At 31.5% G+C, this 13,695-nt stretch overlaps 1 protein-coding gene across 1 annotated transcript in view; it reads left to right on the top strand.

The window, feature by feature from the left end:
* Positions 1-3,626: 3,626 nt before the first annotated feature.
* The window catches only part of Phum_PHUM233230 (ecdysone-induced protein 75B, putative), a gene marked incomplete at both ends in the record, with an annotated part of 28,493 nt that continues 18,424 nt past the window's right edge, over positions 3,627-13,695 (top strand). The window contains one exon of the mRNA XM_002425984.1: positions 3,627-3,655. Coding sequence (XP_002426029.1) covers positions 3,627-3,655 — 29 coding nt within the window. The remainder of the gene's footprint in view (positions 3,656-13,695) is intronic.

The raw sequence follows: 13,695 nt of genomic DNA, 5'->3' as shown, positions 1-13,695 counted from the left end.
ATCGTAAGGAAAACGTAGAATGATCAATTTAATTTAATAAAACATTAGCCAAGTGACTGTCCTTGGCCGCAACAGTCTAGGTAATTCAGTCAAGGTTTGAAGGCAATGAACTTGCCGTAAAAAAAAATTAAAAAAATAAAATTTTAAGAAAAATCTAATTCGCATTTGTAAAGCGTTGTCACAATCGTTCAACTAACGTTTCCCCTTCTTCGTTTGACATTCAGTTTCTAGCATTATCGGAAAAGCACACGACGGGTGGGGGAAAAATTTCCTGTTTGAAAGAAAAAAAAACCACTAAAATCCGACCAATCGGAATCGTCGAGCGAGTACGAAATCGTAAAAGGCATTCGTACTACGTCGCACCCGTATCAAATCGTTCCCTTATTGCACGCGCCTAAAATCACGTGACGCGCCCGCGATTGGTCGTTTTTTGCGGGAAATTTAAAATCGAGAGAGAAAAAAAAATTGTCAATGACCTTTACGTATTTAACTATTTCGATATTGTTTTATTTTAAAGTGAGCGAGCGAGCGCGAGAGAGAGAAATAGTAAGCGAAAAAAGAATATACTCGTAAACGTTTAACTTATGTAAAAGTGAATTTTTTGTAGAGTGCGAAAAAAAGTTTTAAAAAAATTGTTGCTATGGAATTATAATCCTTGATACGATTTCGTTTACCTTATATCTCGTTAAACGAAGAGAGGAAAATGGTTTAGTCGGTGTTTCGCAGAAAAGAATCGCACGATTTTTTTTTTTTTTAAATAATTGTGTCTCTCACGTTTAACTTATGAATAAGTATGGGCATTTAAACGCGATCACGTCTTACCGTTATTTTTTCGTATAACAATAATCATCATTATTATTATTATTATTATTTGTTGTAATACCAACAACGAGCGCGCGAGGGCAAGCAACAACGTAGAGTGTTTAACATTAGCGAAGGAAAACATAGGAAAAAATATTCGGTCGAAATAATTATTATTGACATTCGGTAAAAATTAAAGGAGAAAAAAAAAAAAAAAAAAACAGCATGGCAGGCAGTCTGTGGACTTTCAGTTTCATCCCGTCTTTGTGTAGTGGTTGATCTAAAACACGTAATTTTTTTTTTCTTTTTTAATATTTATTATAAATAAATTAAATAAATTTTTAAATTGTGATTCGGTTTTTCTCGAATGAAAATATATCCGGGGAAAATTTTTTTTGTTTTTTTTTCGGTCGGGATTTTTCCGGAAAATTTTTTTTTTTAATTTTTTTTTTTTTTCGGTGAAAAAACTCACGCGGATGCTGTTATTATTATTATTATTGGGTTGTTTTTTCGGTTGTTTTTTGTTTGTTTAATAAATGGTGTTGTTTTTGGAAAAGTGTGTATCGACGTTATAATAATAATAATAATAATTAGGATCATGAAATTGATTTTTGTGTTTTGATTTAAAAAAAAAAAAAAAATTTTTTTTTTGGTGGTGGATGTTTTTTTTTCTTTTTTTTTTTTTTTTTGTTTTTAATATAAAATAAAATGGTTTTGTTAAACGGGTATCACAGGCACATTAATGATAACGTATCGGAACGTGGTGGGTTAATGACACAACAACAACAACAGCACCACCAACAGCAATTTAGAAAAGAACCGGAATTGAATATAGGTATTGAACAATTTTTTTTTTCTTTTTGAATTTTCGTTTTGGGCGGAGGGGGTAGTTATTGATAACCGTTCGATATCTATTCGATTGATAAACACGCGTACCCCCTCACCCCCATTTGTAATTATAACCTCACGTTTTTTTGGATAAGGGTTGTTGTGATAAATTGAAAACGCGTGTTTTTTCTTTCTCTGTCGTATAAAAAAAAAAAAAATGGCGGTGATTATCGATAAAAACAACACTTTCGAATGTGTAAAAATATTATTCCCCCCAAACCATTTATCATGCCCCCTCGTAAAAGTGTTCTCTTACCCTACCCCTCCCCCATTTTAATTCCACGACAAAACTTTCGCGTTTTTTTTTTTTAACGCACCCGGTTTGCTTTCATGTATGACTCCCTGTTTATCTCTTTCTCTTTCTCTCTCCGTAATTTGTATTTTCACTCTCTAAATTTATTGGCACGTTATAAAATTATTTATTTATTTATATAAATATATAAATAAACATAAAAGAAAGTGATATTTTTTTTTTTTACCAACCTTGAATTTAGTTTTTTTTGGGTATGCCAAGTTCAAAGAGGGACCCTCACTTAACAACAACAACCCTCGCGTGAAAACAAATACAAAAAAAAGTGCCGAATACATTTCGGAAGGAAGGATGTGATGATACATCAAAAAAAACGAATAATAATAATAGTAATAAAAGAAAGAGAGAGTGAAATTTTTTTTTCTTTCTTTTTAGAACCTTTTTTTTAATGTAATAAAATAAAATAACCTTGAACGGGAAAACGAAAATCGTATCCAAAAATAACCAACCCTCCTTCTTCCCCCCCATTGAAACAACAATAATAAAAATTATATAGAAAGTGAATTTTTTTATTTATTATCATTATTATCATCACTTACATTTAGGTTCTCTTTTTTTTATGGCAGGTTTCATTCAAAATGTCATTTATTATTATTATCATTATTATTATTTTTTTTTCGTCTGTCGGTACGTTCGTATTTGCATTTTTTTTCTTTTTTACGACACTTTTTTTAAACGAACGTCGTAAGATTTTTCAGGTACGATGATAAATCTTTTTTTTTTTATTGGTTAATGTAAAACGTCGTTCGTTTTATTATTATTATCATTATTATTATTTAGGTTACGGGGTGAGTAAGGGAGGGAAGTGGGGGGGAAATTAAGAGAATTTTTTATTACTCGTTTGTCCTTAATATTGAATAAAAAAAGGGTGTTGAAAATGAAAAATTTTTTCAGGGTTTTTTTTTTTCTCTTTTTTTATTGTCCTTTCCATCATTTGAGCTTTCACTTTCTATTTAAAATAAAAAAACGCCGCGAAAAAGTTTTTTTTCGAATTTTTTATCATTATGAGTATTATCATCATCATTACGATCGCCGAAAAACGATTTTCTATTGGACGAATGATTACGTAAATTTTTTTTTTAAACGCATTCGTTTAAACGCGCGTTTTTAAGTCGAAACATTGCCTTGGACAGGATCGTTTTTACTTGCAGAAACAACATTTCGGTGTTTGTTTGTTCGCGAGAAAATTTTCCACGCGGGAAATAAATAAGCTTCGAAAAAACAAAAAAAAAGAAAAAAAAACGCGGCGTACGCGTATTCGCCGGGAAAAAAAACGCTGTTAAATAATACTTTATTAAATAAGTAGTTGTTGTAATAATAATAATAACAAGATGGTTGTTACGCATGAGAAATTCGATATTAATGTTACGTTTTAATGACGTCATTTTCATTTTTCCCGATGAGTTTATTTTGATGACGCGACATAACCGCCACCCCCAGCTCTCGGCGATTATTTTTTCATCGCTCATTTTTTCGGGAGGGGTCCGGCGAATTTCCCGGGAAAGTCACGATGACGCTCATCATCACGATGATTAAATTAACTTTTTTTTTTTTTTTTGTTTTTCAGAATTCGACGGAACGACCGTCCTCTGTCGCGTTTGCGGTGACAAAGCGTCAGGTTTTCATTATGGCGTTCATTCCTGCGAAGGTTGCAAGGTAAGATTTCAATAAAAAAAATTTATTTATTAACCAAACTACGATATCATCATCATCATCATTATTATTTATACTCCTGGAATGGAAAAATAAAAATTTTTCCCTCTTGTTTGTCGTACCAAAAAAACAACCCTTTTGCAAAAAAAGGGAAAAGAGACAGGAAACATTCGTTTGTTCGTTTGTTTGTTCGACGAAAAGGTTTTTGTCATCCTTAATAACAAATAATAATAATAAATTTTTTGTATAAAATTTGGAAAAAAAAGATGAAGAGGAAAAGAGAGAAAAACAACAACAACAACCTTGATGGTCCATTGCCCTCGGTTTTTACCCTTTTTTTCCACGGGTAGTTTCGAATTTTTTGGTTACGTAAACAAGAAAAACCTGCGCCAGCTGCTTCGTGACATTGAAAAACATTATATTACGACGATGTTGTACAAATGTTTTGATGGATGGATGGGTTTTTCGAACCATATTTTCACGATGGTGGTAGTAAGGGGGGTGGTGGGCGGTGGTAGTAGTAATACCCGAAACCGGGTAAATATTTAAAAGGTAGGATCTGAATCGTAACAGATGAGAGAGTAAAAACTGTTATATAATTTTCACGTGATAATACAAAATCCGAAAAAAGGGTAAAAAAAAAAAAGGGGGGGGTCTTAGTTAAAGAGAGGGTTGAGGGTTTTTGGGGGAAGAGAGTGAGAGAGCGAGTAAGAGAGAGAGAGGGGGATAATAGGTGTTTTTTTTACGTTTTTCGGGAAACAGATGTTGATAGAAATTGTTTTTTTGGGGGTTTTTTCTTCTCGTTCACCCCTCTTCCCCTCTCTTATCATATGCGTGATATACCACCCTCCCTCTCTCTCTCTTCCTTTCCCTGCTACTACTACCGCCTCGATTCGAATTCGAACCGTATGAAAATTATTGTTGTTATTATTATTAATATTTAAAATCCGATCGTTTGCACTCTTGTGTGTGTGTGTGTTTCCCTGAGGCGGCGGCAGTGCAGTGAACGCTCACGAACGTTTTTTTTTTTTTACACTCGTTGTGATTATTTAGCTATATATAGAGTTGTGGGATGTCAGCATGAGGTTGTGTTACACCGGGGAACGCCAAAAACAAAAAACAAAAAAAAAAGCAACAGAACATTACACGAAAAAATTTCATACATAACTCTATAATTTTTTGTTTGTTTGTTTGTTTGTTTGTTTGTTGTGTTCCTTCGAGTTGAAGGTCACATGGAAGGATGTCAACGCACCCGCCAATGACTTATTGCGTTTCTTGGTAACTCGCTCACGTTATTGTTCCTATTGTTGACCTTCTACATTCAAATTTCCTTTGTCTAGAAAACGGTAGCTGTAAACAAAGGTTCAAATTTCTTAATTTTTTGTTTTTTTTTTCTTTTCTTTTCTTTTTTTTTCTCTTTCTCTCTTTTTCTTTCTATTATTATTATTATCGTCGTCGTCTTCGTCATCATCATCATCATCATCATAATTTTTATTATTATTATCATCGATATTGCTGTACGAATGAAAAAAAAAAACTGACGAACGCGGCTTCGAATTCTTGTTTTTTTTTCGAGATTTCTCATGGCTTAGGACTCATTTTGTGATTTTTCCAATGCGGAAAATTTCCATTTCCGGTGTAATTTGTTGAATGATCGCTTTAAAAAAAGGAAAATTCATGGAAAAAAATTATGGTTCGGGAAGAAAGTGACCGAGGAGAGAGAGAGAGAGAGAGAGAGAGAAAGATAGGAGTGTTTCCTTTGACAATGATTTGGAAGGTTGATCGGTTTTTGAGTCACTGATTTTGTGAGTTGCGGTTTACGTTTTTTCCAGGTTTTGCTTTTTCCGGTTTCCACCATCATCATCATCATCACAAAGCCAAAAACTTTCAACAACAAAAAAAATTATAAATTAAATTTTTTTTTCGTTTTTAATAAGCATTCGTTGTTTTTTTTTTTTATATTTCAATTCACACTGATATGTTGTCAAACCTGTTGCTGAAGTTTATTACGTCACAAGGACGTCAACTCTCCATAATAATATTCGCGTACCTTTTTTTTTGTCGTAAAAATATTTTTAATACACCTGAAAAAGTAAATGATAATAATAATAATAATAAATAACGATAAATGATTGTTTCAATGACCTCTCGCTCTTCGTATTTCTCTTTTTCTTTTTCTTCTTCCACGTTGAAGGTTGTTCCTTTATCAACAGGTCATCCACAAAAATTTATTTTTTTTCCTTCGGGATGGGGAAAAAAAAAATTTTTTTAACCACCACCACCATCACCACATTTTGAATCTCACGACGACATTTTGTCGTTTTTGTCTTCTGCCAAAAAAAAAAAAAATTGTCAGTGTTTTTTTTTTCGCTTGACTTCCGGACAATTTGTTGTTTTTGGTATTTCAAGGCTTTGTTATTTATAAAATTAACTTTTTTTTGTCATCGGCGTGACTCAAATCGATTTATTGACATAACTATTACATTATTAACGTTTTTTTTCGTTTGTTCGTTTGTATACAAACGAACGTAAAAAACATAAAAAAATTTGTAAGCGAAAGAGTACGAAAAAGTTATTTAAAATTTTTTTTTATTGACGACGACGACTACGACAATTATTATTATTATTATTATCATTATTATTATTATGTATGTCGAATTTCTGTTTTATTCTGCTTGCTTTAAAAAAAAATAATAATAATAAATTTTTTAGTCGACATTTTTCGCACGGATGCGAGAAAAAGAGAGAAAAAAGGAAAGAAAATGTTTTATTTAAAAAAAAAAAAAATTAAAATCATAAAAAGACTTATAGATCGTTTTGAAAATGAATAAACGTCAAGTTTTTTTTAAAATAAATTAATCATTCGATCGACCTTGGCGAGCGAAAAAAAGGTCGTTCAACTTTTTTTTTCTTTTTTTTTTTCTTCTCATTTTCTCGGTTGCAACAAACAGGCGCGATGGATCGATCGATTGATCGATTGTTTGTCGAAATTGGGGGGGGGGGTACGAAATTTTCCCGAGTTTTCCAAATTGAGTTTACCCTTACTTCTTTCTAGTATTTTTTTTTCTCTCTTTAACACGACCCCCCTTCCGGATACGGTTTTCGGATTTGGAAAAAAACGCTGCGTGAGTGTTTTCATGCGTATGTGCGTGCGCGTAATATACACATATAAATATATATACGTGTGTGAGTATAAAATGTATAAATCGCTTCCGCATTCGTCAAACCTTGGATCTTTTAGCCTTGGTCAAATCGTGTTGCAAAATTATAAGTTTTTTTTTTCTCTCTCTCTCTCTTTCTCACTCACTCCCATCCGCATAAACCGTTTCCTCATTTTTTTTTTTTTTACAAATACACATATATACATTTTCACGGAGGTTGTTGTTTGTTGTTTGTTTGTTTTTATTATAATAAAATTTTTCCGAAGGGACAATTCGATCGTGCTTGAGTTCAATCGGTCAATTAATTGTTTGTTTTTATTTTTATTTTTATCGCATTATCACACTTTCTTTATTATTATTATTATTATTATTATTATTATTATCATTAATAATATTATTAATCAATTATTAATAATTGGATGATGAACGTTTTTACGACGAGGGGAAATTAAAAAAAAAAAAAAAAAAAAAAAAAAAAAACGATGTAACAATCGAAAGAAATTTTTTCTTTTTTTTTTTTTTGATTTTCCGTTTGTATATCCATTTGCGATACATTTAATTATTATTATTATTATTGTCGTCGTTTGTTTGTTTAGCACATAATAATAAAATAAATTATTGCATCGCTATCGGTATTGAATTTTATGTAAGGCAAAAAACGCCTTGTGATGTTTTTTTTTTTTTTTATATATTTTTTGTACGAATCAGCACAACAACCATAGAACGCCAGCCATAGAAAAAATTGCAAATGTCGTCGTTTACTTTGTTTTACTTTTCTATACACAAAAAAAAAAAAAAAAATTAAAAACGGGTTAATTTCTTAAAAGTTCTTGACTTGCCAAAAATTAAAAAAATTGTTGGTTAGTCGGTTTCTGTAATAAAAATAAAATCAGGACTTTTATTATTATTATTATTATTATTAATAAACGCCACATTGATTTTAAAAATGAATGGCATGAAAATATTATTATTATTTTATTACGTTTTCCCGCGTTTTGTATATATGAGAGGAAAGGAAAGGGGGGAGAGGCTTCACTCGGAAGAGAAGAGGTTTCTTTTCTCCCCGGGGAGGGGAGGGAGAGGGAGATGAGGAGAAAAGAAAAAATTATTATTTTTTTTTTTGTTATTTGGAATAATTTTCGAAGTTGAACGTTCGGGCCTTGAATTTTTAAAAGCTTTCCGCGGTTGGGTCATCAACCCCGCGTTCTGACCCCATTGATAAATTATCTAAATCAAATATTTGATAAATTTGTGCAAACATTTCATCGGTTCAACGCACTACTACTACTACTACAACAACAACAACAACATATCTAAGCCGCATATGTATATGTATGCGTATATGTAAAAGTGCGTGAGTGCGTGTATCGCGTTGTAAATCTTTAACTACTGACTCGACTCGCGCGTTGTCTTCTTCTAGAAAAACAAAAAAAACAAACTTTTCTTAACTTTTTTTTTTGAAAGGTGTCCGTTTGTGTCCGTCCAGTAAACGACCAATAATAATAATAATAATAATAATAATAATAATAATAATAATCATAATAATAATAATAATAATAATAATAATGATTTTAAAATAAAAGAAAAAAAATATATTTGTTTCGATTCTTTTTGTCTTTTTTTCCCGTTTCTTTTATTGTTGTTGTTGTTGTTTTTGATTTTGTCTTCTGCTTTTTTTTTTTTTATAAGTCGTCACGTCATCTACCGTTTAAAAAAAATTTTTTTTCATTGTGATAATCGGATTTATTATATTTTCGGTGTGATGAGATGTTTTTTTTTTTTTTTAGTTTATCAAAAATAATCGATCAGGGTTCAGTTGAGACGTTTGTTTTTTTTTCGATCATCATCATCATCATCATCATTATTATTATTATTATCGTTTTGTTTTTTTTTCTTTTCATGTATATAAATATATGAATCTTTTTTTTTTTTAACTCTCTTCTGTTTTTGTTGTTTTTTTTTTCTTTCGAAGTTATGTAAATCGTGAGAGTTCATCGAACTGAACTGTCGTTCATTGTTGTCGTTTTGCAAAAAAAAAAAAAAAAATTAAAAAAGTAGAAGAGGAAAAAAGAAAGAAAACAAACAAACGAACAAACGTTCGTTTGTTGAGCATTCACGTTTAAAAAAAAAAATTCAATTATCTTGTGAAAGAAAAATAATAAACGTTGAATATAAAAAAAAAAAAATTCTGGAATGAAATTGATTGAATGAGTTTATTTTACGTAAGAAATCGAAAAAGGGCAACAACACGGAATTTTTATTTTTACCCCTTTTTACCTTTTTTTTTTGGTTTTATGTCGCCGTGTGAAAATAGAAAGAGTTTTAAATTTTTTATTGATTTTCCACTCCCTTCCCCTTTTTGTTTTTTCCTTTTAAAAAAAAAAAAACCAAAACAAAAAGTCAAAACAATTTGTGTTAGGTAAATTTTTAGCTAGGCCAACCGCAACGCATGAGTGCATTGCAAAAAGAATAACATGATTTTTTGTAAGGGGTTTTAAAAGTGACGCGTTCAAACGTGAAAATACATGAATCAGTTAATTTGAAAAAAAAAAAAAAAAAAAAAAAAAAATAGAATTCAGTGGCGAATCTAGCGTGACGGTAATTATTTCATTATTTCAACTCTCTTTTTAAAAGATTTTTAAATCGTGGTGACGTAACCGATGATAGAAAAAAATAATGATAATTATAGTTATTATTATGATTTTTTTTTTTGTGTTCGAGGAATTATTATTACTTTATTTTTTTTTTGTTTGTTTATAAGCAGAAGAAAAATTCGGTCGGTTTTTTTTTCCCTTCGTTTGTAATTACCGTGATCGTAACTCGACTGGAACGTCATCGAACTTTCTTTCTTTTTGTTTGCTCTCCTTTCTTATCAAATTATTCAATTACTCTTACGCATTTTGTTATTATCAATTATGTAAACGATATTACTCCGTACCCATGTTTCTCCAAAAAAAAAAGCACCTGCGTGCGTACCTGCCTACCTACCTACCTACCTAATAAATCCAATAAATGCAAGTAATAATAATAATAAAGAATAGGAAAGAAAAAAAAATTAATAAAAAAGTTGTCGTAGTCATCGCCCTCATCAATTTTTTTTTTTTTATCGTCTCCGTTGTCGTTTTTATTATTATTATTATTATTATTATTAATATTTTAACTTCTTGAGCTTGCTCGTGTTGGTTGTTTGTGGTTGTTAAGAGATTGATCGATCAATTATTCATATATACAAACACACGCACAGACGTATATATAAATTTTTTTTTTTCTACTGCTACGAGTCAATACCCTCGCTTTACCGGTGTCTTAATCACGGATCGGTTGTTTTCGTGGTGACAGACAAATAAATGAGATAAAGAAAAGAAAAGAAAAAAGAAAGATAAAAAGAGATGAGAATGGTGCGGAGAGAAAGAGAGAGAGAGAGACGCGTCATAAGTTGGAACCCATCATCATCATCATCATCATCATCATCGTGAACACAATTCCACAGGCGCTTAAAAGAATACACTTAAAAGAGGTCAAGAAGTAAATGAATTGATGAGGATAAAATGAGAGAAAGAGAGAGAGAGAGAGAGGCTTAAGAACATTCATATGTATGTATTAAGTGATTTAAATGAGAAAAAGAATGAGAGAGTGAGAGAGAGATAGAAAGATTTCGGACGCTGAGCTTATGACCGGGACTTATGACTGGGCCCTTTTTCTTCTTTTTTTTTCTTCTTTCTTTCTTCTTCTTCTTCTTCTTACTCTTTTTATTCTTTTTTTTTCTCATCTTGTTCGTCTTTTGGAAAATGATCGAGTGGGGTAGAAGGACCGTCCGCGAGGTAAACAAAAATTCATGTCACATCACTTATCGCTCTCTCGAGTACGATGACCTAGATTAATCGAAAAAGTTCGATGACTCTCATTCTTAATTTATTTATTATTCTAAATTTTTTTTTTTATTCTTAAAGCCTTTCGGTCAGCGTCAATCTGACGGGAGGAGTGCTAATATATATTTTAATTATTATTATTATCATCATCATAATAATCGCTACAAGGGGGTCGTTGCAAAGTCCCTAAGTATCCATCAAGTTCTGTCTGTTGCGAGAAAGGAAACGCGAATAAATTATTGAAATTTATGAGAGAGAGAGAGAGAGAGAGAGAAAGGAATTTAACACGAAAGAAAGATGGCGGTGATGGTGGCGGTGGCGGAGGTGATAGAAGTGGCGGTAGAAACGGTGTGGAAAAAACGACGCCCGCGACGACGACAGAAATGTCTATTTCATAATTACAAACGAGTTAGCCAAGCAAACATAATTTGTCTTTCTCTCTCCTCTCTCTCTCTCTCTCTTTTTTTCGTCGAGATTATTTCTGTCACTTAATTTGTGCCAGGGAAAAGTTTCAAAACATTTTTTTTTTTTCTTGTTGTTTGCCCCGTTGAATATTACAACTCTGATGAATATTTTTGTTGACTCGTGCCACGAACGTCAGTCACTCAAAATTCAACCACGTTGTAAATTTATTATCACGATTACGATTTTAAAAAACGTGAAATTTCATTCGTAAAAGAGGAAAATAATAATAATGATAATAATAAAAGGTGATTATTTCCGGTGACGTATGGGGGGGGGGAGGGAAATCGTTTTGGGCGGTAAAAGTTTCGCCAAAGTGATTTTTCTCTCTCTCTCTCTCATTACGAGTGTTGTTTTTGCCTTCGGGTTGTACGACGGATTACGACGCTTTTACCCGCGGGATTTTTAAATTGAAAAAAGAAAGAGAGAGAAACATGTTCGAGGACATTTTGAAAAAAAAAATTTACGAGAAAATTTTCTCTCTCTCTCTCTCTCTTTTTTCATTGATTTTTCTTCCAGGTCCGTTAATGAGCTATTTAATCCATTGTGTGCGAAAATAAGGACATCGACCTCCTCCCACATGATTGTAAAATCTGGGAAGGTCAAAACAGTGCAAAGACCTTTTTCCCCGTCTCGATTCGGATTTAAAAAAATAAGAAAAAAATAATAAAAGAAAAATTTAATTTGAATTTATTTATAATGAAACGTGTAAGTCTTCTTACATCTCCCGGTCCTTTTTCATCTGGGTCATGCGTCACTCCAATGATCTGCGAAAGCCTTATAAATCTCGTTTCCATCTTTATTTCTCTCTCTCTCTCTCTTTCTCTCTTAGTTTCTCATTCTTTCTCGTTTCATGTTTCACCTATTTTCATCATCATCATCATCATCATTTATTATTCATCTTTTTCTAACGATGTATAATGACGTCACAAATTTGCGGGGAGTAGTGAGAGAGAGAGATGGGGAACCGGCGGTAAAAAGTTGCATATATGAGGTTCAATGACATTTTTTTTTTTTTTTTTTTTTTCATTTCTGTCGATTGACGAACAAACGAACGACAAAGAAAAATTAATAATGAGAAAATGTGTGAGTGTGTGTGTAAAATAAACGATGGCATTCATTCGACCGGTTTTTTCTTTTGCCACTTTACACTCTCTCACGTGGCGCCAGGTTAAGGTATTTACGTAAAACGCGTTAATGGATTTTTGCGTTTGTTTTTTTTTTTTTTACCAAGTTCAACGACCAAACCTTTCGGGATTGTTAAAAAAAATCAGTTCATTCGACGAATTAAAATAATAATAATGAAAATGATGATGAGATTCGAGTAAGAATATGGATTTTAACGTGGCAGAAGAATAATTGTTGTTAATTTTGTCATTTTTTATTACGCGATCGCGTGACGATTGTAAAAATTCTCTCGTAATTGTGGCGTAAAAAAAAAAAAAAACTCGCATTTCATCCGAGAAACTACTATTACTACTTCTACTACTACGCCCGTATTATTATTATTATCATCATTCGCAACGTCTCGTAAATAATAATAATAATAACTTTTTTTCCTTCTTACGTCATTAATAATTTAATTTACCTTAACCGACGGTGTGCATATATTAAAATTTTTTTCATTGTCGCGTTGTCTCCTTCCTTTTTTTAAAAACCACGCTTTTAATCTTTTTATTTTCACGTACGAATATAATCATTATTATCGTCCTCATTGTTGGCCTCTCCCCTCCTCTCTCCTCCCCTTCTGCCCTCGGGTACGTACCTCGAATTCGGGGCGGATTTACAGGAAAAAAAAATCAATATCAATTAACATCTCGTTAAAAATTTATTTGTTTGTACTGTTCGCGGTTTTTTTTAGGCTCCATAATTTGCAAAAATGAAGGAGGCATCGATCGATCAAATAATCAATCAATCAATCAGTCAGTCAGTCAATCGGTCGCGAATGTTTTTTTTTTTATTTAGCAAAGACTCGCGAAAAAAAAAAAAAAAAAAACTTCATCGTCGACATTCTTAAATATATTTGCATGTTGGAAAATTGAATTCGCGCGTTTTATTATTATTATTATTATTATTATTATTATTATTATTATTATTATTATTAACTGATTAAAAATAAGTAAAAAAAATATATATTAATAAATTCCATTTGGGGAGAAAGAAAGGAAGGGAGGAAAAAAAAAGGCGCGTGGGCAAATAAAAATTAAATGGAAAGTTTTCAGCAAAAGAGAGAGAGAAAGAGGGAAAGAGAGAGAGAGAGGATAAAATATTATATATATAAATATAAATATTTATTTGGCTTGAATGTTGTTTGTTGTGGGCGAACGAAAAAATATGTTAACCGAGTTGTCGTTTGTTTGTTTGTTTTTTTTTTTTTCGTAAAAAAAAAAAAAAAAAATTTTCCTGACCTACAACGAGGCATGGCAAATCCCGTAATGGCACCAAAATTTATTTTTCATTTTTTTTTTTTTTTTTTTTTCCCCACATCCTGGTTATTTCTATTTCCAAATTTCTATATTTCAGCCTTTTATTATTATTATTATTATTATTA

Source organism: Pediculus humanus, genomic scaffold (assembly GCF_000006295.1).
Source record: "Pediculus humanus corporis 1103172107597 genomic scaffold, whole genome shotgun sequence".
NCBI classification, from domain to species: Eukaryota; Metazoa; Arthropoda; class Insecta; order Psocodea; family Pediculidae; genus Pediculus; species Pediculus humanus.
The sequence above is the reverse complement of the archived record's forward strand: the minus strand, read 5'-3'. Positions and strand labels throughout refer to the sequence as shown.